Source organism: Cervus elaphus, chromosome 20, assembly GCF_910594005.1.
Source record: "Cervus elaphus chromosome 20, mCerEla1.1, whole genome shotgun sequence".
Classification (NCBI taxonomy): domain Eukaryota; kingdom Metazoa; phylum Chordata; class Mammalia; order Artiodactyla; family Cervidae; genus Cervus; species Cervus elaphus.
In genome coordinates this window covers 39,530,099-39,555,157 of record NC_057834.1, presented here as the reverse complement: position 1 = coordinate 39,555,157, position 25,059 = coordinate 39,530,099, and the positions used below count along the sequence as shown (strand labels likewise).

The window sequence follows — 25,059 nt, the reverse complement described above, 5'->3', positions numbered from 1 at the left end:
ACTACCAATGTCTCGCGCCATTCTCTTGAGGAGATGTGGATCTTTTAACACAGTCCGGAGGCAGTACTCCTAACACACTAATGAACAGACTGGGAATGTGTAGCCTTGGCAACCAGAAAGCTGAAATATGGAGAATATGGCTACACAAAACCAACTTTATCTTTACTTTGGAAAAAATATTCAAAATATCTGCTTTTCTAATAGCAGGTCAGTAGAATAGTCCTTCTATAAACATAGTGTACTGGTTATGAAAAGGCATCTTTGGTCACTTCAGTTATCCTTGTCATACTGTGTGCCAGTGTTTGTCCCTCTCACAGACAACTATTCAATCCTCTTTTATCCTTTATCTCACCACCCATTATGTCTTCAAGTTGTATTACAAAACCTGAGTATTCTCTACTTCTCCCTGCTGGTCAGACCATCTCTCACTAATGCTTTAAATTATTCTTCAGTTTTCATGGATTTGTCTGACAAAAACCTATTGGTTCTTTTTCATTTCATCTTATTTTGTCTGAATCTGGACTTTTCATCCCAGCAACAGACTATTCTTTTTCACCTCTCTAAATTGCTGTTGTTGTTTAGTTGCTAAGTTGTGTCTGATTTTTTTTTCCATGTCTGACTCTTGCGACCCCATGGACTGTAGCCCGCCAGGCTCCTCTGTCCATGAGATTTTCCAGGCAATAATGGGAAGAGTGGGTTGCCATTTCCTTCTCCAGGGGATCTTCCTGACTCAGGGATTGAACCCATGTCACTTATGCTGTTGGATACCTGCTTTCACTGGAACCTCATCTCCACAGTTCTCTCCCACTAGCTCTCAGAGCTTCTGCAATAATGCCTTTGCCTCCTCAATTATGGTAGGCTCTTCCTGGTCTCTGGTTTTGTATTCACAAACTCTTGCCTAGAATGCTGTTCTCCCAGATTGCTGCTTGTTTAATTTCTTGTCTTTCGGTGTGCGCGTGCTCAGTCGCTCAGTTGTGTCCCACTCTTTCCGACCCCATGGACTGTAGCCTGCCAGGCTCATCTGTCCATGGGATTTCCCAGGCAAGAATGTCAGAGTGAGTTGCCATTTCCTCTTCCGGGAGATCTTCCCAACACAGGAATCGAAACTGCATCTAGTGCATTGGCAGCTGGATCCTTTTCCACTGAGCCACCTGGGAACATGTCACTTCCTCAGAGGTTTTTCTCACCCATCAGTAGTGTGCCAAATCATACAGAAGGCTAAGGGAAGAACTGATGCTTTCCCCCCCCCCCCCAATTATTTTTATTAGTTGGAGGCTAATTATTTTACAATATTGTAGTGGGTTTTGCCATACATTGACATGAATCAGCCATGGATTTACATGTGTTCCCCATCCTGAACCCCCCGAATTGATGCTTTTGAACTGTGGTGCTGGAGAAGACTCTTGAGAGTTGTCCCTTGGACAGCAAGATCAGACCAGTCAATCCTAAAGGAAATCAACCCTTAATATTCATTGGAAGGACTGATGCTGAAGCTCCAATACTTCGGCCACCTGATGCAAACAGTGGACTCATTAGAAAAGACCCTGACGCGGGAAGGACTGAAGGCAGGAGGAGAAGGGGCGGGGCCAACAGAGGATGAATGGTTGGATAGCATCACTGACTCAATGGACAAGAGTTTGAGCAAACTCTGATAGTGAAGGACAGGGAAGCCTGGCCTGCTGCAGTCCATGGGGTTGCAAAGAGCCAGACATGACTGAGCAACTGAACAGCAACAGTAGTGTGCTGGAACCAATTATCACTGGCTCATGAAGACAGATCCTGCTTTCCAAATCGTGTTTAATGATGTAACATTGGTTATGGTGAAACTGGCCAAGCTGAGAGTATTTTTTCCATTGAAATTAGTGAGGACGACAAATCAGGGCTCCCCGCCATAAAGTCAATGGTTAAACGTTTGCCAGCATATCCTTGACAAGAACTCACATCCCTTGTCCAATTCTATTCCTTTGGAATTAACCAGGTCCCCATATACCATTTGAGTCATCTTTGTTCCTCCTTTACGACAAATGGACATTTTAACCCTTTGATCATTACTGTAGAAGATAATGATTTGGTCTTTTTTCTTTCTTTTCATTCCCTGTCCAGAGTGTCAGTGCTGCCAAGATTAGAAGTCTTGGAAAGGCAGTTCTGATGAAAATGTGGCGGAAAGGATGTGGGAATGTAAAGACAGAGTTGTGAAGATTAACATTAAAAGCAGTCCGAACGATACAGAAGTGACTAATGTAATAATTATTACAGAGAAAGATGGAAAGGAGAGAATAAAATTAACAACGGTTAGTCCTAGAAATAGGCTGAAAGTGCGGAGAAGATGAGAACTTGCTTTTTTTTATATTTACATTACTGAATTGTTAAAAATGGGCAAACTAAACCAATTGAAAAATAGTAAAGAAAAAAAGAAAAATAGTAAAGAAATTTAACAAGTCACAGATATGACTCAGTCTGTTTTCCTAACCAGTTCCTGTTGTTAAAGTGTAGCGCGAATTTTTAAAAATGTCTATTTACCCCTTGACGGGGACCAGACACTGACCTTAAGATACCAAGCTCACTCTCTTAACATGGCGACTCATCTGAGTCTTGTCATTTAGAGACCTTCCCAAAATGGCAGCCCCCACTTCGCCCCAAGGCCCAAGACCATGAGTGAAGGACCTTCTCAACATGGCGGCGATAGGCCCTAACGTCATTTCCTGCGGGACGGGGAATTTAAGGATCAGGATTTCCACTTCCGCCCTTTTCCGGCGGTGACGACCTCCTCACGAGAACATGCCTGTGAGTTCCTCCGGCTAGGTTTCCGTGGAGATCTCGTTCTTCTGTCTGCACGCTCCTCTCACGCTGATTTGGGATCACAGAAGGCCCTCATTTGCCCTCCGCACTTCCCAGGACAAGTAACTACAGGGGCCGCAGAGGCCAGCTGGGACCCGTGCATGGACGGGAGCGGAGAGGCAATAAGATGGCGGCCCAGCTGCGCAGACACCAGGGGCGACAAGGGGCGAGCTCTCCCCGTTATGTGGCAGTGTGGGCTGTTTTCGAGCATCCATGTTCACCATTGGTTTCTAAATCTCTACATTTCTGCCTCTGTTAGCTCGCAAAGGATCTTCTTCATCCCTCTCCAGAAGAGGAGAAGAGGAAACACAAGAAGAAGCGCCTGGTGCAGAGCCCCAATTCCTATTTCATGGATGTAAAATGCCCAGGTGAGGAGATAACATGTAGTAGTGGGGAAGGCACTGAACCCCACGAGTTGAAAAAAGGTATCCGTGAAGCCCTAATGTATTCAAATTTGAATGTTAGAGATGAGTAAAATTTTGCGTTTGAGGAGGAGTGATCCAGAGAGAGTCCCCTTCAAAACTCTGTGTAGACCACAACCCTTGTGTTGGGAAACACTGCAATGATAATGTTGGGCTTCTGTGGTAATTTATGTACTTAATTCCTGGCGGCAAAGGGGTAGATATGTTCACCAGTTACTGAGCATCTCTCCTCACCAAGTACAGGATTTTTCTCTTTGACTTTTGAATAGTTTTTTGGATGATGATGATTGCTCAGAAAATCCATAGTTTGGGGCACATGGTCAAGGTTGCTTTTGAGTTGACTTTGATGTATACCTAGAGCCAGATAATCAAGTTTAGACTAGGAAAGTAAATTCCAAGAATTTTCATAGTATACTTGTTTTAGAGTTAATGCATGGCAGCATATGTTTAAGTGAAGAAAGGTTTGGGGAAAAAAGGGTAACTCGTTGATGTTTCCCCCCAGGATGCTATAAAATCACCACCGTCTTTAGCCATGCACAAACAGTAGTTTTGTGTGTTGGCTGCTCTACTGTCCTCTGCCAGCCTACAGGAGGAAAAGCAAGGCTTACAGAAGGTAAATGGTTTAATGTAATTTTTATACTTTTTTCCCTTATGTCTTCCAAATGCATAATCGGGAAACATCTCAAAGTGCTACTGTCTAAAGCTGGGTGGATGGGTGATAAAAGGGCTTCATATGAGCTGAATCTGATGTCTAGTGACTAGGGAGAAGCTAAAAGAGTTGAAGAAAATAGAGATGTAGGTTTCCTATGGGTTAGAGGCATCTTGTTTTGTGGGGTTCAGGCAGGGTAAGTAGGCTGCTATCAGTTAACCTTTGGAACTTTTTTTTGGCAGGATGCTCTTTCAGACGGAAGCAGCACTAAAAGCACCCTGTATCAAGATGAACGGGAGACCATCCCAATAAACAAGTTTTGGATACATCCTGTTTATTGTCTTGTTTTACTGCTAGGAAGTTCCTACCTCACGTATTCAGGGGCAACCAGAAGAGTGGATTCTAGAGTCATTTGGGGCAAGTAAGTGGCCAAGAACTTAAAAAGTCCGTTTGGGACATTGCTATCCCTAGGAATAAATCTGCAGAGCTTGATTAAAAACTGGAATAGTATGTAAATGGGGTATTTCCTTTCACTTTTATGTTTTCTTAGAATTAAGAACTGACAGTTGATACTTAAAACGCAATCCAGCACACCACTTTAATATAAAACAGCTTAAGATCCTTTATTTACAGTTCTCAGAAGCCTTGTTTGGAGGCGTATGAGTGTAGAGGTTGCTGCTAGCACCTGGTCTGGGGCTAGAACTCTCCAGTCCCCTATAGTTAAAGACTGTCCAAGCAGAGGTTAGTGTCTTATACTCCACAGCCAGTGTTGCAGCCGATTCTGGGCTGGTGGGGGTTGTGGACTCATGAAAGGAGGGGGAGACCGTGTGGATGTGTAAGAACCTAGAGGTAAAGGAGGAAAGGAAATAGAAGACGGATGAATAAAGGTGAATGAGGGTGGTACCTGAGTTTTTTTGAAGATAACAGATGGTGATTCTTTACCTGACTGTGTACCTAGAGTTGGTACGTAAACAACTGGAACTGTCTGTATCTTGTTTAGGAAGGCATTGTATGCTAGAAAAAGAAGAAGAGAGATGTCAACAAGGAGATCTGTTTTCACTAGAGGAAGGCCTTAAGGGTCAAGTCCGTTCTTAAGTATTGCTATAAAAAAAAGTAATGCTTCAAATTAAATAATTCTCTATACTTAACAGGAAATTTTTATTCAGTGAATTTTAGAGGTATTCCAACTTTTGGCTGAAAGATGGGAAATGCACGTGTAGATGACGGTATGTGTTATGTTGCTTGAATCACCTATCGCTATGTATTTGAACAAAACTAGTTAACAATTTAAAGTTTAGCGGTGATTTCCACTTCTGAGTGGTAGCTGTTTGCCACATGAAGTTTATTGCTTCTCAGTAAGTTGGGTAGGGCAGATAAGTCAGTTTCAATTGCATGTCCCAAATTAGATGTGATATAAACAGCTAATTTTCATCCTCATTTAGTTTGTGAAATAAAATGAAGGCAGTTTCCAAGTCTAAATTCCACGGTGCTGAATATAAGGACTCCTTACCTAGAAAGAGGAAAGCTGTTGATGCCAGCACCACAAAGAGGGTAAAGAGGAGAATCTGGTAAGAACCTGCGAACTTCTGGAGAACACCTGAACCGTCACACTGATCTACGCATTGGCAGAATAAAAGAAGATAGTTTTTTTAATATATCCAGGACAGATGTCACATTTAAAAATTGTATGCTCCTGAGATGTCTAGCTTAAGCACTCAAAACTTAGCCCTCTAGGAAATTCTTTTTGTTTCTTACCAGAGAAAAAGGGGTGAACAGCACTTGGTGCCTCTACCTTTTTGGCTTTTTATCATTCTTAACATAATAAACTACAATTCTTGAGCCTTTCTTTTCAGTTTGCAAAAGAATGTTTAAATTCTCTGCCACTGTAAAATGCCTGTTATCTTTCCTGTGTATTTTAACTCCAGGTGACATCCTTCAACTTTGAATCCCTCTAACCTGAAACAATGACCCAGGAGCCACTTGTCCTTTTTTATTCAGCTATCATTTCTAGGGAACATGATTTGTATATAACTTTGTCTTCAATAAAAGTTAAGACTTATGTCTTTTGAAGCATACTTTGCCTTGGTTATTTCAAATTCTTCAGTGTCTAGAAATGAACTCTTCCTGCCTCACCAAATTGCCATTCCAGATTTTTGTCACCAGGCCCCTATACATAGTTCCTGTTCTGCAACCCTGGTATAGGCCCTCTCCCTCTGGGCTCTTAACTGCTCTTAACCTCTCACTAAACTGTTGCACAACTGTTTAACAACTTAACACTGTTAAACTGCTTTACTCTGAAGAATAATTTGAGGTTGCTTGTACTAAAAGAAAAAAAAAAAGGGCTTCGCTGGTGTCTCAAATGGTAAAGAATCTTCAATGCCTGGATACCTGGGCTTGATCCCTGTGTTGGGAAGATACCCTGGAGGAGGGCATGGCAACCCCCTCCAGTATTCTTGCCTAAGAAATCCCATTGACAGAGGAGCCTAGCAGGCAACAGTCCATGGGGTCACAAAAGAGACATGACTGTTAACCATCCCACACAAACTTGGCATCATTTCTGAACTGGGTGAAGGTAGAGTCAGGATTTGTCAGAGCTAAGTCTTGCTTCTAGGATTACTACCATTTACTGATTGATGCACAAAGATTTGCTAAATACTTCTGGATTAAATCAAACTTTATCAAAGGGCTTAAAACAGGGCAAGAAGTATTCTTTTGAAGCTGGTAAACTCATGTTAAACTGCATTCACGCTTGGTCACTAAGTTGTGTTTGACTCTTCATGGACTGGGGCCCGCCAGGCTCCTCTCTGTCCATGGGGTTTTCCAGGCAAAAATAATTAGAGTGAGCTGCCACTTCTTCCTCCAGGGGATCTTCCTGACCCAGGGATCCAACCTGAGTCTCCTGGTGGCTCAGTGGTAAAAAAAAAATCCACCTGCCAAGCAGGAGACCTAGAGAAGGAGATGGCAACCCACTCCAGTATCCTTACTTGGAGAATCTTGCTAACTCACTACCAAAGAGGAGCCTGCGACACTGGGAGCCTGGGACAGTGACTAAACAAGTTATAAGAAGGCTACCTGAAGGTTATAGTTATAGGGTAGGCTTTGAGAATAAAGATCCATGTCCCAGCTAGTTTGAATAATCTTGATCAAGTGGCTGAATGTTTCCCATTAATTAAATTCTAAACTAAACTGTAATACATTCTTTTTGCCTCTAGATTAAAAATAGGCCCCCCGCCCCCCCATGCTCACCTGCACCAGACTTAGCTTTCATAGCTCTCACTCTTACAGCCTCACTTTGACTGGTGAGCACACAGGAAATGTTGATGAAGACAGGTGATTCCATCTGCTGGAGGGATGTGAAGTTGACTACTCTTACGGGGTAAATGGCCAGGCCAGGTGTGAGCGAAGAGTGCCTACGGCCAGAGACCACTAGAACTGGGGAGCTGGGGAAGACCTTGGAGAAAAGAAAATGGAACTTGTTTGAAAGAAGAAAAGTCAGTTTTGTGTCAGTACATTCCAATCATATACAGTAAGATATCTGGATTTCTAGTTCTAGCTAGCTGACCAGTCACTTTTTCACAGAGATGTGTTGAAGGGTAGGGGAAGAAAACCATCTGTATGAGAATAATATAGCCTTCAAAAGTTTTTAGCATTCTAAAACTGTCAGGATAGTATTGGTGGTGTGTGCGTGTGTGTTTGTATATATATATATATGTATTTGTATTATCTTCCAGACAAGGTTCACGACTTAGATATTGGACTCTGGGAGCCCCCATGGCATTATGAAGTGGACAGATTTTCTGTTTTAGGAATTTCCTGTGGTGAATTTTTTTTTTTTTTTTGTGGTGAATTTTATCAAGTGGTTCAGTATCTATTCCTTTACCCTGACTAAGAATGAAAAATTTCATTTTCAAAACCCTGATCTGTTTTGCTTCAGTCCTTAACATACCTCTAGTTTCTCGAGAACTCTATCCACTCCCAGTACTCTTAGCTCCCCGACGTCTTTTTTGTGGCTAAGAACCAGTTCTGACTGGTTGATGTAAAAGGCTGGGATGAAAGGAATAAGGATTCTTTGCATTCCATTCTTGCTACGCTCACTGACAAGTGTGGCCCGACCGTAGACTGAGGTGTCAGCGGTGCTCAGGACCTGGAGCAGCTCTTCTGACTGGGGGCGAACCTCGATCAGGCAGACATAAACCCCTGAAGAAAAGAGGAGGAACTGAGCAGGAACGTCAGAGGCCCTGTTTAGTCAACTGGATTAGGGTAGGAAGGAAAAATAGCATGCAAATTCAAAAGGAAATGAACTCAGTTTTGAGTATTCACTATTAGCATACTGTTGGCCTCTATGAAGGAGTTCACCAAATATGAAACAGTCCCAGGGAACCCATAATTGAACTTAAGGTAAGGATGCCATTACTGGTTAGTGAGCATGTCAGGGGATATTAAATAATGATGTATAAGTGGAAATTAAGGGGATATAGGATGAAGTAGTCAGAGTTGGTGAGATCAGTAAAGGGTTTGTGGAAGAAAGGCAAGCTTTGAACATGTTTAATCACTTCTCTATCAAACCACCTCTTCATGGCCTTATTTCTGTTAATATTGTTTTTCTAGTTACCCACGGTCAACGTTGGTTGTCTTTTGACACCCTTTCTTTCATTCCTATATCCAAATCTTGCTAACTCATCCTTTGAAATATCTCATATCTGACACCTCTGTTAGTATTTCTGTTACTCTGGCCTAGACACTTGTCAATTCATGCTTGGATCACTGCAACATAAATTGCATTTGCTAGTCTCCTTACCTTCCATTCTTAGCCATTTTGTGTACTGCCAGTATATACTTTAAACTTAGTTTTGAAAACTTTCCCAGGGCTCTGTATTGCCTGGAATGTCCTGTTCTCTTCACATCTACCTCAGTCGTGGTCATCCTTCTACAGGTTACTTCTCCTGTAAAACCTGACTCTTAACACCCAGGTTTGATACAAATACTCCTTTCTTTCTGCCATCTAGCATCCTATGTGTATAACTAATCAGCCTGTGCAGTTCTTAGTTCTGTTCAGTCGTGTCCAACTCTTTGCGACCCCAAGGACTACAGAATGCCAGGCTTCACTGTGCATCACCAACTCCCGGAGCCTACTCAAACTCATGTCCATCATGTCGGTGATGCCATCCAACCATCTCATCCTCTGTTGTTTCCTTCTCCTCCTGCCTTCAATCTTTCCCAGCATCAGGGTCTTTTCCAATGATTCAGTTCTTCTCATCAGGTGGCCAAAGTATTGGAATTTCAGCTTCAGCATCAGTCCTTCCAATGTATATTCAGGACTGATTTTCTTTAGGATTGAATGGATAGATCTCCTTGCTTTCCAAGGGACTCTCAAGAGTCTTCTACAACACCACAGTTCAAAAGCATCAATTCTTCAGCACTCAGCTTTCTTCTCACATCCATACATGACTACTGGAAAAACTTTGGCTTTGACTAAATGGACCTTTGTTGGTAAAGTTATGTGTCTGCTTTTTAACATGCTGTCTAGGTTGGTCATAGCTTTTCTTCCAAGGAGCAAGCGTCTTTTAATTTCATGGCTGCAGTTACCATCTGCAGTCATTTTGGAGCTCCCAAAAATAAAGTCTTGACAGGTGAATCCCATTGGGGGGGCCCGCGGGGGCTCAGTCTTCCAGATCAACGGGTGGGGACAGCGGCTGAGAGTGCGAGGAAGTCGTTCCTTTTCCGAGTTGCTCTCTTCCAGGCTTGGTCCAGTTGTTATCATGGCCCGTGGAAATCAACGAGAACTTGCCCGCCAGAAAAACATGAAGAAATCCCAGGAAATTAGTAAGGGAAAAAGAAAAGAAGATAGCCTAACTACTTCTCAGAGGAAGCAGAAGGACTCTAAGATCATGCAACAAATGCAGAAGGCAGCCAATGAGAAGAAGTCTATGCAAACAAGAGAGAAATGATGACTATTTGGAAAACCTGGGTGCTACTGCTAACTAGGTGTATCATAAGCTCTGTGATCAAGATTTCATAGATTGAACAGTCAGTACATATGTTATATCCTTATAAAACTATTTTAAACTTGTCCTTTCAACCTGACTTACTGTGATGTTTCAGAACCATTCTTCAAAGAATAAAACACTAACCATGCAAAATAAATAAAGTCTGTCACTGTTTCCATTGTTCCCCCATCTATTTGCCATGAAGTGATGGGACCGGATGCCATGATCTTAGTTTTCTGAATGTTGAGTTTTAAGCTAACTTCACTCTCCTCTTTCACTTTCATCAAGAGGCTCTTTAGTTCTTTGTTTTCTGACATAAGGGTGGTGTCATCTGCATGTCTGAGGTTATTGATATTTCTCCCAGCAATCTTGATTCCAGTTTGTGCTTCATCCAGCCTGGCATTTTTTTTTTTTTTTAAAATATGGAACGCTTCACGAATTTGCGTGTCATCCTTGCGCAGGGGCCATGCTAATCTTCTCTGTATCGTTCCAATTTTAGTATATGTGCTGCCGAAGCGAGCACCTGGCATTTTGTATGATGCACTCTGCATATAAGTTAAATAAGCAGGGTGACAATGTACAGCCTTGATGTTCTCCTTTCCCGATTTGGAACCAGTCTCTTGTTCTAACTGTTGCTTCTTGACCTGTATACAGATTTCTCAGGAGGCAGATCAGGTGGTCTGGTATTTCCATCTCTTGAAAAATTTTCCACAGTTTGTTGTGATCCATACAGTCAAAGGCTTTGGCATAGTCAATAAAGCAAAAGTAGATGTCTTTCTGGAACTTTCTTGCTTTTTCAATGATCCAATAGATGTTGGCAATTTGATCTCTGGTTCCTCTGCCTTTTCTAAATCTAGCTTGAACACCTGGAAGTTCATGGTTCACGTACTGTTGAAGCCTGGCTTGGAAAATTTTGAGCATTACTTTGCTAGCATGTGAGATGAGTGCAATTGTGTGGTAGTTTGAACATTCTCTGGCATTGCCTTTCTTTGGGACTGGAATGAAAACTGACCTTTTCCAGCAGTGACCACTGCTGAGTTTTCCAGATTTGCTGGTTTACTGAGTGCAGCACTTTTACAGCATCATCTTTGAGGATTTGAAATAGCTCAACTGGAATTCCATCACCTCCACTAGCTTTGTTTGTAGTGATGCTTCCTAAAGCCCACTTGACTTCACATTCCAGGATGTCTGGCTCTATGTGAGTGACCACACCGTCATGATTATCTGGGTTATGAAGATCTTTTTTGTATAGTTCTGTGTATTCTTGCTACCTTTTAATATCTCCTGCTTCTGTTAGGTCCATACCATTTCTGTCCTTTATTGTGCTCATCTTTGCGTGAAATGTTCCCTTGGCATCTCTAATCTTCTTGAAGAGATCTCTAGTCTTTCCCATTCTATTGTTTCCTCTATTTCTTTGCATTGATCACTGAGGAAGGCTTTCTTATCTCTCCTTGCTATTCTTTGGAACTCTGCATTCAAATGGGTATATCTTTCCTTTTCTCCTTTGCCTTTAGCTTCTCTTCTTTCCTCAGCTATTTGTAAGGCCTTGTCAGACAACCGTTTTGCCTTTTTGCATTTCTTTTTCTTAGGAATGGTCTTGATTACTGCCTCCTGTACAATGTCACGAACCTCTGACTGTAGTTCTTCAGGCACTCTATCAGATCTAATCCCTTGAATCTATTTGTCACTTCCACTGTATAATCATAAGGGATTTGATTTAGGTCATACCTGAATGGTCTAGTGGTTTTCCCTACTTTCTTCAATTTAAGTCTGAATCTGGCAATAAGGAGTACATGATCTGAGCCACAGTCAGCTCCTGGTCTTGTTTTTGCTGACTATATAGAGCTTCTCCATCTTTGGCTGCAAATAATATAATCAATCTGATTTAGGTATTGACCATCTGGTGATGTCCACATGTAGAGTGTTCTCTTGTGTTTTTGGGAGAGGGTGTTTGCTATGACCAGTGGGTTCTCTTGGCAAAACTGTTATCTTTTGACCTGTTTCGTTTTGTACTCCAAGGCGAAATTTGCCTGTTATTCCAGGTAGCTCTTGACTTCCTACTTTTGCATTCCAGTCCCCTATAATGAAGAGAACATCTTTTTTGGGTGTTAGTTCTAGAAGGTCTTATAGGTCTTCATAGAACCATTCAGCTTCCTCAGCATTACTGGTTGGGGCATAGACTTGGATTAGTGTGATATTGAATGGTTTGCCTTGGAAACAAAGAGAGATCATTCTGTCATTCTTGAGATTGAGATTGTGGTTCTAGTAAGATTTAAAAGCCTTGTCTTGCTCCTCTATCTCTCGTGCCCGTCCTGGTGCCAGGCATTCTCTCTGGTGCTCAACAGTTTACCGGAATTAACCTTCCTTCAGTGGTTTCTCATTACCATTCAAACTGTCTGACCTTGGAGTAAAAGCTCTCCCATGATATAGCACTACCTACTTATATTTGGGGTGGATTGTCTTATTTTAGATCAGCTGATTTATTTAATATCCTCCCAAAGTCATGCCTATTTTTTCTTTCCACTTGTTAATGCTGTTCTGCTCAGAATATCCTTCAGTTCAACAGCATTCAAACATTGTGCTACTAGTTGGGAACAAAACATGTATGATACATAATCCAAGCCCTCACGAAGATAACAGGCTAACAAAGGAGAAAATAGTAAGTTATAATGGAAAAGCATAGCATATTATAGATACGTGTTAAAAGTTTGTTGAATGGATAGAACAAAAATGCTGACTGAGAAAGATGCCATAGTTACATAGCACCATAGTTACATAGCAGATGAAACGAGGAAGCAGAAATGTAAACCAATAAAGTGACATTTGTACAAATATGAAAACAAGGGGGAAACCAGATTCAACTAGTGGAACTCACCTTTTTCCATGCTGAAATCTGAATGGACATGAAAGACTTTACTTGCTGGAATGTCTAGTAAAGTATTACTGAACTGTACATGGCACAGCATAAGGGTCTCTGGAAGAAGTGTTGTAATGGCCAAGGCCTGACTTGGGGTGCAGGATCCTAGAGAGCAGAAAAGAGGTAAATAGGTTTGTCACTAAGAGGAGTCTGTAAAAGGGGAAACATATGTATATTACATATAGAGGGAGTTTGGAATTTAAAAAATGAGAAAGGGTCAGCTCTGTTTGAACTGCTACAGCTGTCTACTTGCCAGCTCTGTTGGGTCTTACCACAGTCAAGGTGAAAGGAGAGTGTAAGGCTCTTGCCTCTGCTAGTCTGTGACTATAATGGAGTTTCTATTATTAATAATATAGCTGGTGTTCTCTTTGAAAAGTTTTTGGAATTCATTAATGGGAATAAGATTACAGAGAAATTGGGCAGTTATTAGAAATAAAATGCTATACTTGGGAGGTAGCTTTTAAATCTAGGAAGATTTGTTTTCCATAACTGATTGTAGTATGCATCAAGTCAAAAATCTCTAGAACTTAATTACAAGTGGTGCCTTAAATAGGAGCCACACAGCTGGCAAGAAATCAACTGGCACCAAGGTTGGGTCAGCTGCAATGGATGCATTTTAAATTAAATAGAAACCCGTGTCTTGGTAACAAGGTTTTCCCTTGCACAGTTTCTTAATGGTCTCGGTTTGCTAAAGCTCTTTCTCAATTGCCAGCAGTCCAGTGATCATTCTCATCTTTTGGAGACTATCAGCAGTATCAAAGGAACTGTGACATGAAGTTTCATAAGTTGTGGTTTTAGAAAGATTCTGCAAGGAAAAAAAATTGCAATCTCTTTGTAAAATGTAATAAGGTAGATAACAATGAGAGAATATGTTATGAAGAAACATTTAATACTTTGTAAAAGAACCTGGAGAATTTTAAAGATCAATACTCTTATTTATACATACATAGTTACACTGTACTTATAAGATTAAATATAGTGAAAAGAAAATATATTAAGTGCTTAAAAATTGAAGGACAAAACGGGCAATTAGAGGGACTTCACTGGTGGTCCAGTGGCTAGGACTCTGTACTCTGAATGCAGGGGGCTCAGGCTCCATCCCTGGTCAGGGAACTAGATCCCACATGCTGCAACTAAGACACAACACAGCCAAGTAAATAAATAAATATATATTTTTAAAGGTCAACAGAGTTTAAATTATCTTAATGTTTATAGGCCATTATATTCTGTTCTATTCTGGACTTCTCTGGTTGGTTTTGCCTGTTTTCTCACCCCCCCTCCCATCCCTCCATCCACTCCCACCCCCCAAATCTGGAATCTGTTCTATAAAAACAAAAAGATGAATGGAAGGATGTACATGGACTTTGGAGTGGAACATATCTACTACTCTTGCCACTAACTGGTTTGTTACCATGTACAAATTACTTGCTTTTAGTATTCTCATCTTTTTTTTTCCCTGACCAGGGATTGAACCCAGGCCCTCAGCAGTGAGAGCACTGGGCTGCCAAGGAGTTCCCAATACTCTCATCTTTTAAAAAAATTTTTATTGGAGTGTAGCTGCTTTGCAATGTCGTGTAAGTTTCTGCTGTACAGCAAAGTGAATCAGCTATATGTATACATATGTTCCCTCTCTCTGGATTTCCTTCCCATTTAGATCGCCACAGAGCACTGAGTAGACTTCCCTGTATAGTCAGTTTTCATCAGTTACCTGTTTTATACATAGTAATATATATATGTCAATCCCAATCTCCCAATCCATTCTCTGCCCCAGTATTCTCATCTTTAAAATGATGGTAATTACTAAATGATGAGATTGTTAAATGAGATAAAAGGTATAAAAATTCCTAACATAGTATTTGGAATCTATTAGGAGCATCTTATATTTTAATTATCTTTCCTCCTCCCCCCACATTAAAAAATAATTTTACTTATTTATTTTTGGCTGTGCTGGCCTTGTCTTCACTGCTGCATGGTCCTTTATCTGGTTGCAGTGAGTGGGGCCTACTCTAGCTGTGGTGCACAGGCTTCTCATTTCAGTGGCTTCTCGTATCACAGAGCACTGGCTCCTGGGCATGTGGGCTTTAGTAGCTGCGGTGCATGGCTCAGTAGCTGCAGTTTCTGGGCTCTAGAGCACAGACTCAGTGGTTGTGGCACATGGGCTTAGTTGCTCTTTGGCATGTGGGGACTTCCTGGACCAGGGATCAAACCTGTGGCTCCTACACTGGCACGTGGATTTTATACCACTGAGCCACCAAGGAAGCCCTCCTCCCCCTTTTTTGACAGTAAATCATGGCCCAATACAAAATGAAAAAAGAAAAACACAAGGCACATTTGCTGAGCAAATAACATTTCAGGTAATTATCTAGTCCAACAATTCTCAAATCTGGAGAAGCTTTAAAAGAATTATATCTTATGCTTTATCCCAAACTTACTAAATCTCTGGATGGAGCCTAAGAATTTGTATTTTTAAAAGATTTCTTTGGGTAACCTTGAAAATCATCCATGTTTGGAAATTCTTGGTCTAGGCTGCCTCCTATTCTCCGGCAGGGTTACAAGCAGAAAGACAGTAGTGACTAGGTTGAGCCTATTTTAAAACCTTAATCCAGTCATAATTCTGAGATCTCACAGTCCTCAATGATTCTGTTGTAAAAGTAGAATCAAATTTTGAAATGAAAGAAAACTTGGATTGCTAATCCAAAGAGGTGAATTAATTGACAGAGGACAGGAAAGGTGGGAACAATCACCCAGAACTATAAAGAGATTCTTGACCTTTAAGATTGATACCATTTCTGCCAGCAGTGATGAACAACTTGAACACAGTTGAATTGGGGGTATTGGTGAGGTAAGTCTTGAGGTCATAACTGAGTGTTAATCTTGATGATGCATTGACCACCACCTGTTAGCAAACCAAAGGAAAATTAGAATCTAGGTTCTTAGAGAATCTGGTTCCCTTCCTCTCCAACCCTCATGACTTGTTTAGCTAAAAGCATCTGTTTTACATAAGAGCAAATTGCCCTTCTAGTGATTACATACTTTGAAAACCACAAAATCTGTTTACTTTTGAGAAGAAAATAACATTTTTTTCTAAAAGGAGATCTTTGTCCATCATTCCTTCTGACATAGCTTCCCTGTGTATGGATTCCCTATTAATTCTTCCTACTCCCATGTCAAATTTTCCTTCTCTACTAAATTATTCCTAAGCCATTATTTTTCCCATTTTATTATTATTTTTTTTATTTTTCCCATTTTAAAAGCGATCAGTGAAACAAACTCTTGACTCCAACTCCTTGAAGAGGACTATGTCCAAGTCCTCTTTTTCAATTATCCAGTCAAACTTCCAGTCCCTTTATTCCGCTGGAGCTACTCATCAAAGTCACCAGCCTCCATACTGCAAAAAAAGTGGTCATTTCTCAGTCCTCACACTTGACCCATCAGTAGCATTCCTGTGGTTGACCACTCTTCTGCCTTGAAATACCTTCTTCACTTGGCTTCCTGGACACCAGCATTCCCACTCTCTCCCACTTCCCCAGTCATTCTTATAAATCTTATAAACTCCTATAAATCTCCCTTGCTGGTTCTTATTCTTCTTTCAGGGGTCTTAATACTGGCGTGTTTCCAGAACTTAGCTCTTGGACCTCTTCTCTATTTACACTCACTCTCTTGGTGATCTTATGGCATTAAATATCTCTAGGCCAATAATTCCCAGACTTTTATATCTAGCTACCTCAACACATCCAATTGACGTCTAATAGACATCCAAATTTATGTGTCCAAAAACTGAGCTTTTCTCCAAAACTGTTACACCTACAGTCTTAACCATTTCATTTGATGACAATTCTGTCCTATCCTTTCAGTTGTTCAATGAAGAACCTTAAGTCATTCTTGATTCTTTTAAACTTTACATATAATCTGTCAGGACACTGTATCAACTATACCTATAAAATATATTTAGAATCTGATCAACTTTTCACCACCTCCTCAATTGTCACTCTGATCCACCATCATATCTCATCTGGGAACTGCAATAACTGGTCTCTCAGCTTCTACTCTTGTCCCTACAGTCTAGTACCAATCAGTAGCCACAGTGATATTTTACATTACAAATCAGACTAGTCATTCCTTTGGTTAAGAACCTTAATCTATGCTTAAATTATCTATGTTTCAATAGAGTTTGTTGTCTGGTTTTGTATCTGATATATGAGTATATTTCTTTTAATAGGATATATATTCCCATATATGGAAATAGTTACTTTAGACTCTTGTGGAATCTCAGTTCTCCAACCAGAGATGGAACCTGCTCCATGGCAGTGAAAACCTGGAATCCTAACCACTAGGCCACCAAGGAACGCCCATGAGCTCTTCAACTCATATCATTAACTTTACCTCTCGATATGTTTTCACTAGTCCTGGGATGTCATGAAAGATAGTTGCTATTCCTGGACTCCTGGCCACTCCTACCCCAGTGACAATGTCTGTTTGTAGAATATTGTCAGCAGAAATCATCCACATCCCAGGTTCACCTAGGAAAAGACAAGAGAAAGCAGTTGACTGCAATCTTTGATATAAATTCATGGTCACTCTAACCTCACTCAGAATCCAAGTCAGTAGGCCATTTAAACACACATATATCCCTTCCCAGGAGGAGCACCCAGCTGTGAGGATAACTTTGTTTTCTTTTTCTTTTTTGGCTGTGCTGTGTGGCATGTGGAAATATTAGTTCCTGGACCAGGGATTGAACCCGTGCCCCCTGCAATGGAAGCACAGAGTCTTAACCACTGAACTATCAGGGAAGTCCCTAACTTTTTTTTCCTAATGTTGGGTTCCTCTTCATATATCATGCCAGCAAAACAAAATAGGAACTGCTGACCTTAGAATCACAAAAGAAGTTACTTGGAGAATGTAACCGTTCTCCTTAGGAAAAAGAAAAACATCTTTTACACATAGGACTGGCACTCCTTAAACTTTGTATAGTCCCTGCTAAGGATGAATCTGCTTTGACCTACTGACTGATATCAGCAAGAAGACTGCAAGCAAGTATCAACTGGCAGAAGAGAGGATTAGTTTACTTTAGCTTAAGTCCCAAGGTGCCAGAGAAATGTCAAATATTAGATTGGATTACTGATCCTCGAATGTGGCCCTTTTGCTTTCTCATCCAAAGTGGTACTGACTTGAGATGACCCAAAATTCCAGAATGGATGACAAGAGTGACCACCCTGACAGAACCTAGGAAAAGGAAGTAAAAAAGCCTCTGCTTCATTGACAAAAGATTAACAGTCATGGTATTGTAAGCAGTTAGTTCACTGACCCTGGATTACATGTTAATAAGTAGTGGTTGCTTACAAGTCAGTTGTCAGGATTGGAGGATTTGACCCAGGCTGAATAGAGTTCCCTCTGTATCAAGTCCAAAATATATGGTTAATGTTAAAGTCAGGTCCAATGTGTATCCATAATTCCCCAAAGAGGATGCAAAACCGAAACCACATACCACCCCAGCCAGCCTTACTTGGATGGATTATTTGATTGCATACAAGCAGTCAGCATACCATTTTGGGGTATGCTACCTGTAAGCCTAAAGATACAACACATTTCCAAAGCCAAGACTGATTTTCTGTAACTCAACAGTACTTCTTAGAACAGAAATACTTTGCTGATCATGAGTATACTGTAGCCCAGTACAAGGCCAAACCTTCTTTCAGTGATGGTACATGTGGAAGTTAGGCCTTTAAAGTTGCCTCACAAAACAGTGTACACACAATTGGTTCTTAGAACTAAAGCCTTATTGTCTTTTCCTTCCTTTCATTTCATCCTTTATTGATGTTCAACTTTGCAATTATCTTCCTTCAGAAGCTGGGAGTGGAGGAGAAAGCATGGTACTCTACACTGCCTATGTGTTCAACAGACATTTGATAAATATTACTGGCTGACTTCTAGTCAGCTGGCTATGGAGAGAAATGGGCACTAAACTGAGAATTATCAATTAATATGAAAAATAATCAAATACACTAAAGTATTTTCTTTCTCAGAGAGAAATCCTCTAAGGGATGAGTTGCTTTCTAATCCTGTCAGTTGTGAGGTTGAGAAAGGGAAAGTATCCAAACCATGCTGGTTGAGGAGGTAAGTACGGAAGCAGATGACATCTCCGACAAAGGTAAGCTTGGTGTCTGGCTCGATGGCATGCTCTACAGAAACAGGGATATAATCTGCCATGCCTGGATGCCTCCGGTCCCAGAGCCCCACAAGTGTCACCCCTCTGTTCACAGCCTGGGCCATGTAAGTATAGTTCCTATTCCCTGGTCCAATGAGCAGCAGGTCATCTCTGAAAGTAGACATGAAAGGTAGAAATCTCTGAAAAGAGTCAACAGTTCTGGAGTCAGACCCTATCACAACATTTTATATTTAATAGCTCAAAAGAATTCAGATGGAATTCTACAGTGGAGAGTAAACAACTAGGGCCAGGGATCAGGTCTATTACATTTATATACATGGTGCCCAGCTAGGCTATTTTTCTTAAAAAAATTTTTTTTTCCAGTTTGGCTTTTTGATAATACTCCAGTTGGCTCCCTATAGGAGTTTTATATGAGCTAGGACTAATCAGATTCAAAACATATTAAAATTTTTCTTCATTGAATAATTAATTCTGGTCTTTCCCCCATTTTTTTTTAAAGCAGATAATTTTTTGTTTTGTTGCTTTTTTGGTCATACCACCATGTATGACTTTAGTTCCTCAACCAGGGATTGAACCTAGGCCCACAGAAGTGAAAGCATGGAGTCCTAACCACTGAACCTCCAGGGAAGTTCCAATACTAAAGTCAACTGTCCCTCCCTATCTTGGTGAAAGAAAGATCAGATTCCAAGTGCATGACATGAGAAGAATTTACTAGGGCTGCTATATACCAGGCTAATTTACAAGATTTCTGCCATAGTGTTAATACCATTCCTTTGCCTTCCATACCTGTTTAAAGCCAGATAAAGCTGGGTATTGTGTGTGTGGAATTTCTCTCCGATGCTATTGTAAAACTGAACAATGAAGGTAAGAGACATGCCCAAAGGAAAGGCTGATAGGGTCCTTCCTCGAGCCGTGTATAGCTTGGGGTGGCTGCTCATTCGCAGGTATGTCACTGGTGCTACCTGTGGGAGACAAAACCTACTGGTACAGAGCAGAATGCACTGGAGGGGAGCTATGACCATATTCTGAGACTTACAATCAATGGTAAAAATCATGTTCCTCTTTTGTAGGAAGTAGCTAGCTCTTGATTTCAGATGACTTAAATCAGAGTGAAAACGAAATATGACTGTACAGGAAATGGCTTTTAATTATCAGTGCGTGCTCAGTTGCTCAGTCATATCTGACTCTTAGTGACTCCATGGACTGTAGCCCGCCAGGCTCCTCTGTCCATGGAATTTTCCAGACAAGAATACTGGAGTGGGTTGTCATTTTCTTCTCCAGGGGATCTTCCCAACTGAGGAGTCAAACCTGTGTCTCTTGCATCTCTTGCATTGGCAAGTGGATTCTTTACCACTGTGCCACCTGGGAAGCCTCTTTTTTTTTTTTTTTATTAGTTGGAGGCTAATTACTTCACAACATTTCAGTGGGTTTTGTCATACATTGATATGAATCAGCCATAGATTTACACATATTCCCCATCCCGATCCCCCCTCCCACCTCCCTCTCCACCCGATTCCTCTGGGTCTTCCCAGTGCACCAGGCCCGAGCACTTGTCTCATGGGAAGCCTCTTTTAATGATTAAAGCAGCAGAAATATGAAGCAAGGCTGGAGTTTTTTGAGGAATGGATTGTATTTCCTCTTTTGTGAAGAGTGTCAATATTTATTGTTAAGTAATTGATAACTTATCAAGAATACTATAGATTGTGTTTTTGCACTATAACAGATAAAGTAAGGGAAGTAAAATACTGTGATACAGTAAGGGAAGTCCAGCTTTGAAACCTAGCTTTATCATTTCATATCTTCATTTAACCATTCTAGGTTTTATATTTCTTATCAGTTTAATAGGGCTAATGATGCTTATATAATAGGGTTTTTGTGGTAGGTAAAAAAAATATACATAAAAGGAGCAACACAAGGTGGGAACATACTAGATTTCTAATGCCCCAAACATTTTGTTTGTTTTAGACTAACTTACTTCTAAGGTCTCTTCTAATTCTAACTTTTTTTTAATGTCTAAAAACATTTAAAACATATCAAAAAGCCTAACTTTGATAGTAATAGTTCTGCATTTCTCCCATACCAATCCTATTGCCAAAGTTGCTCAGAAAACAGTCATACCATTTTGAGATTAATCTCTTTTATAACAAGGACTCTAAAGTCCACTTTAATTTGATGGTTCATGTCAAGATTGTCCTCTTATCTTACCATTCATTTCTGACTTCCAGAGAAGTTTCTAGTTCTAAACAAAGTAAATCTGCCTCTTAAGGCCATGGTATTCCTTTTATTTTTTTGAGTAAGTCGCTGAACTCACCTGAACCCCAGTTATAGTTGTTTGGTTTACTCCAAAAGGTTCTGTAGAAGTGACTTCTAACACAGCAGTACCTGCAATGGAACCAGCTTTCAGGAGCCCTTCACCATCCTCCTCAATGACAGATGAATTAGGGAAACACTTCAGAACACGGGAACTCACAAAGGCGGCCCCTTCCCTAGGGAATAAATGGGGGCAAGTGGCATCTCTTGGGGGTTCTGACTGATCAGAAAAAAAGGAGTAGCAATTGCCTAGATCACTGTTAGAAGCTGTACTCAGAAAACTGCTTCATTCTCCTTGTTGTGTAGTTATTTGTTCCTCAGGTAAAAGTCAGCCTTTGGATTATGCTTATCTCCTTAAAAATCAAATACTATTACATATTTATCATCAAGAAATTGGTGAAAATAATTAAAAACAGGTACAGTCAGCTTTTCATACCTGCAGGTTCTGCAAACACAGATTCAGCCAAGCACAGACTGAAAATTTCAAAAAGTTCCAGAAAGCAAAATCTGAACTTGCCTTGGACTGGCGACTATTTACATAACATTTATATTGTATTAGGCATTATAAGCAATTTAGAGATAGTTTAAAGTATACAGGAGGACGAGCATAGGTTATATACATTATAACCTACAAATGCACTATAAATGCTATACCATTTTATATAATGGATCTTTGAGTCTGCAGATTTTGGGGGTAGGGGTGGGTCCTGGAACCAATCCTTGGTGGATGCCAAGGGACAACTGTATTCAGACAAATACTTGTACATGAATGTTCATAATGGCACTATCCACAATAGTTAAAAGGTGAAAACAAACCAAAGGTCCACCAATGGACAATTAGATAACAAAACGTAGTATATTCACACAATGGAATATCATTCAGTCGTAAAAAGGAATGAAGTGCATGCTACAGCGTGGATGAACCTTGAAATTACATTAACTGCAAGAAGTCAACACAAAAGGTCACATTGTATGATTTACATGAAACATAAAATATTTAAATCCACAGAGACAGCTGATTAGTGATTGCTAGGGACTGAGAGGAGAGGAGAATGGTGAGTGACTGTTTAATGGGTATGGGTCTCTGGTGATAATGAAAATGTTCTGAAACTAGAGGTGATGGTTGTACAATACTGTGTATGTACTAAATACCACTGAATCAGACAATTTAATTTTATGTTATGTGGACTTCACTTCAACTAAAAAATTTACTTGTAGGTTAGAAAAATCACCTAGAAGGCAATTTCTTTTCATGTGCAGTGTTTCACTGAGGGTAAAGTTAGATCCTAGCCTATCTTCTTCTCTATTCTCCTTACCTGTTGGTATGGAGTTTGAGCTGAGAATTCATGGGCATCAGAATTTGTTCAGGCTGGCACTCTGGATAGAAAAGTTGAAGTTTTTCAAACACCTGGAATGAGAAAATGATGCTGTCCTCATTTCTGGAAAAGACAAATGATGACCTTTACTCACAAATGGACAAACTACAAATCAAGTCTGCCTGACTGCAATTTAGCCCAAGTTCCACAATATTGCTTTCCAAAATGAGCCAGGCATTTAAAACATATTTAGGTAGTCTAGAATATATAACCTAACATAGCCTGTTTCTGACTACAAGGGACTAGGCATAGTTTGTACTTACCACATCCCCTATATTACTTAGATATTAGTATAAAATGATTTTGAAATTTCTAATTTTAGTTCTAGTAATCTAAAAAGAGATTTGAGAATGAAGAACCTATAGTATTAAATTAGCAAGGGCTCTATTTAGGTCTTCTACCTCCCAGTAAAGTGCTTTTTCCTCTACCCCTCACTGAATCAGGGAACCAAAGCCAAAACAAAGGATAAAAAGAAAAGAAAAAAATTAATCCAAAATTCAGAGGTAGAGAAACTTATTTCCTCTATACAAAATATATTTTTTCTTTGAATTCTAAAAACAGTAGGGCCATTTAACTTTGAGCTTGAGACCATCTATAGAAACTTCATACTCTTACACCTTACCAGATGTTAGGACAGGATTTCATTCTACCTGTGATATAGCTAAGTGGAATGTATCATAATATCAATGTTAGGCAGAACAAATCAGAAATCAATTCCTCTTTAGTTATCGTGGTGTTTGTATACCATTCCTTGTGTTGGGAGTTGAATGCATGTGTTGTAGTTTGTAAGGTCAATACTCATAGACAAACAATAAGCAGAAATAACAAAGATCTAGAAACCGTAAGCCTATTTTAGAGATCCCTCTAGCAATTTCTCTATCTCTATCCAGACAAAGCTCTTCATGGAATATTAGAGAATATAACTTTCTTCTCCTTGATAAACAAAAACAAGATTTAGGTTTGGGACCTTACCAGGATCTGAACTTCATCAGACAATTCTAACAAATTCCCCTCGAACTGTCCAGATGAACTATTCATACAGCGGACAGTGACTTTGATAGTGGTCCGACCAGCTGCTTTTGTGTGGACAACCATGGCAAAGTTATTCTCTACTGGGAGTTGCAGAAAAACCTAGACAGTAAAGGGATGGATTAAGAAATATTCATGAATAAACACTGTGCCCTTCCCTCTTTGTTGAAAATAGCTATCCAGAAGAATTAGAGTTTCAGGCTTATTTTCATTCTTCATTTTTAATTTTTTTTTAAATTATTTATTTATTTATGGCTGTACTAGGTCTTCACTGCTGCACGTGGGTTTTCTCTAGCTGCAGATAGTGAGGGCCAGTCTCTAGTTGTGGTGTGCAGGCTTCTCTCTGTGGTGGTTTCTCTTGCTGAAGATCATGGGCTCTAGGATGCGTGGTTTTCAGTAGTTTTGGTGCAGCAGTTTAGTTGCCCCATGGCATCTGGGATTTTCCTGGACCAGGGATTAAACCTGTGTCCCCTGCGTTGGCAGGCGGATTCTTATCCACTGTGTCACCAGGGAAGCCCATTCTTTTTTTTCTTTTGTGGCCACACGACACAGCTTGTGGGATCTTAGTTCACAACCGGGGATTGAATCCAAGTCCCCTGCAGTGAAAGCACCAAGTCCTTATCACTGGACCACCAGGGAATTCCCACAGGGTTTACTTTCATATTTGTTTCTTTTCATATTCCCAGCAACACAGTCACCCCTAAAGTACACTTCTGTGTTCAGTGCTCAACTAATTCTGGGAAGATTCCTATACAAGAATTCTCATCTTGAAGTCAATTAATTGATAGGAGAAGAATGCAAATGAAAAAAGGGGTTTTCTAAATGGGTTGAGACAGTAGAGCCTGAGATGAGAAAGAAGTTAGGCAATCTACTCCTGCAGTTCAGAGTGATAGCAAGTGAGGAAGAGGAAAAGAAAGGGAAGCCCCTGTTTAGGACGATGTTAAAACTAGCTGACAATTTCTCTATTTGCTTCATTTCCATTCTAGTCTAGACTACATGAGGATTAGACCTTGACGGACTTCTGGTGAGAGAGAAGGGAGGTCCAACACTAAGGCAAATGTTGAAGTAGGCACTCGCCTAACTTTTTGGCAATTTCATTCCTATTATTCATTTCATGTCCTGTCTCCTCTGCCTTTTTGCTGTCTGGAGCCCTCAAGACCTTCCTTTGCTCACTTGACTCAGGAGTTCCAAATTCCAAAATCACCTTTCCCTCCACCCCTACATAAAAATTCCCGTTTCCCTTGTGCAGATTTTGATCAATTGTCTGGAAGAAAGTTTTATGCTAAAGAATAAGTTTTTATAATTGTTTAAATCAACTGAATTTCTAAATGGTGACACCACAGTGCAAGAAGTCTACCTGGTAGA

At 40.3% G+C, this 25,059-nt stretch overlaps 3 protein-coding genes and 1 non-coding gene across 4 annotated transcripts in view; 2 read left to right on the top strand and 2 right to left on the bottom strand.

Annotated features, from left to right (window-relative positions):
- The first annotated feature begins 2,723 nt into the window (after positions 1-2,723).
- Positions 2,724-4,237, top strand: RPS27 (ribosomal protein S27). Its single transcript, XM_043875699.1, has 4 exons — positions 2,724-2,784; positions 3,098-3,206; positions 3,763-3,873; positions 4,152-4,237. The coding sequence occupies exons 1-4, from the start codon at positions 2,779-2,781 to the stop codon at positions 4,178-4,180; spliced, it is 255 nt and encodes an 84-aa protein (XP_043731634.1). The 5' UTR covers positions 2,724-2,778; the 3' UTR covers positions 4,181-4,237.
- A 127-nt stretch (positions 4,238-4,364) lies between these two features.
- The window catches only part of NUP210L (nucleoporin 210 like), a 98,270-nt gene continuing 77,575 nt past the window's right edge, over positions 4,365-25,059 (bottom strand). The window contains exons 28-40 of the mRNA XM_043875638.1: positions 23,638-23,796; positions 22,606-22,697; positions 21,291-21,465; positions 19,766-19,941; positions 18,912-19,129; positions 17,197-17,333; positions 15,583-15,709; positions 12,772-12,918; positions 7,856-8,106; positions 7,156-7,360; positions 5,420-5,524; positions 4,852-4,923; positions 4,365-4,752 (exon numbers count right to left, since the gene is read on the bottom strand). Coding sequence (XP_043731573.1) covers positions 4,652-4,752; positions 4,852-4,923; positions 5,420-5,524; positions 7,156-7,360; positions 7,856-8,106; positions 12,772-12,918; positions 15,583-15,709; positions 17,197-17,333; positions 18,912-19,129; positions 19,766-19,941; positions 21,291-21,465; positions 22,606-22,697; positions 23,638-23,796 — 1,965 coding nt within the window. The 3' untranslated portion in view covers positions 4,365-4,651. The remainder of the gene's footprint in view (positions 4,753-4,851; positions 4,924-5,419; positions 5,525-7,155; positions 7,361-7,855; positions 8,107-12,771; positions 12,919-15,582; positions 15,710-17,196; positions 17,334-18,911; positions 19,130-19,765; positions 19,942-21,290; positions 21,466-22,605; positions 22,698-23,637; positions 23,797-25,059) is intronic.
- LOC122676457 (small EDRK-rich factor 1-like) lies at positions 9,446-10,039 on the top strand. The gene has a single exon (XM_043875701.1). It carries the CDS (start codon positions 9,669-9,671, stop codon positions 9,855-9,857), a length of 189 nt encoding a protein of 62 aa, XP_043731636.1. The 5' UTR covers positions 9,446-9,668; the 3' UTR covers positions 9,858-10,039.
- On the bottom strand, positions 10,313-10,419 carry LOC122678439. Its single transcript, XR_006336113.1, has one exon. It is a non-coding gene; the product is annotated as a U6 spliceosomal RNA (small nuclear RNA).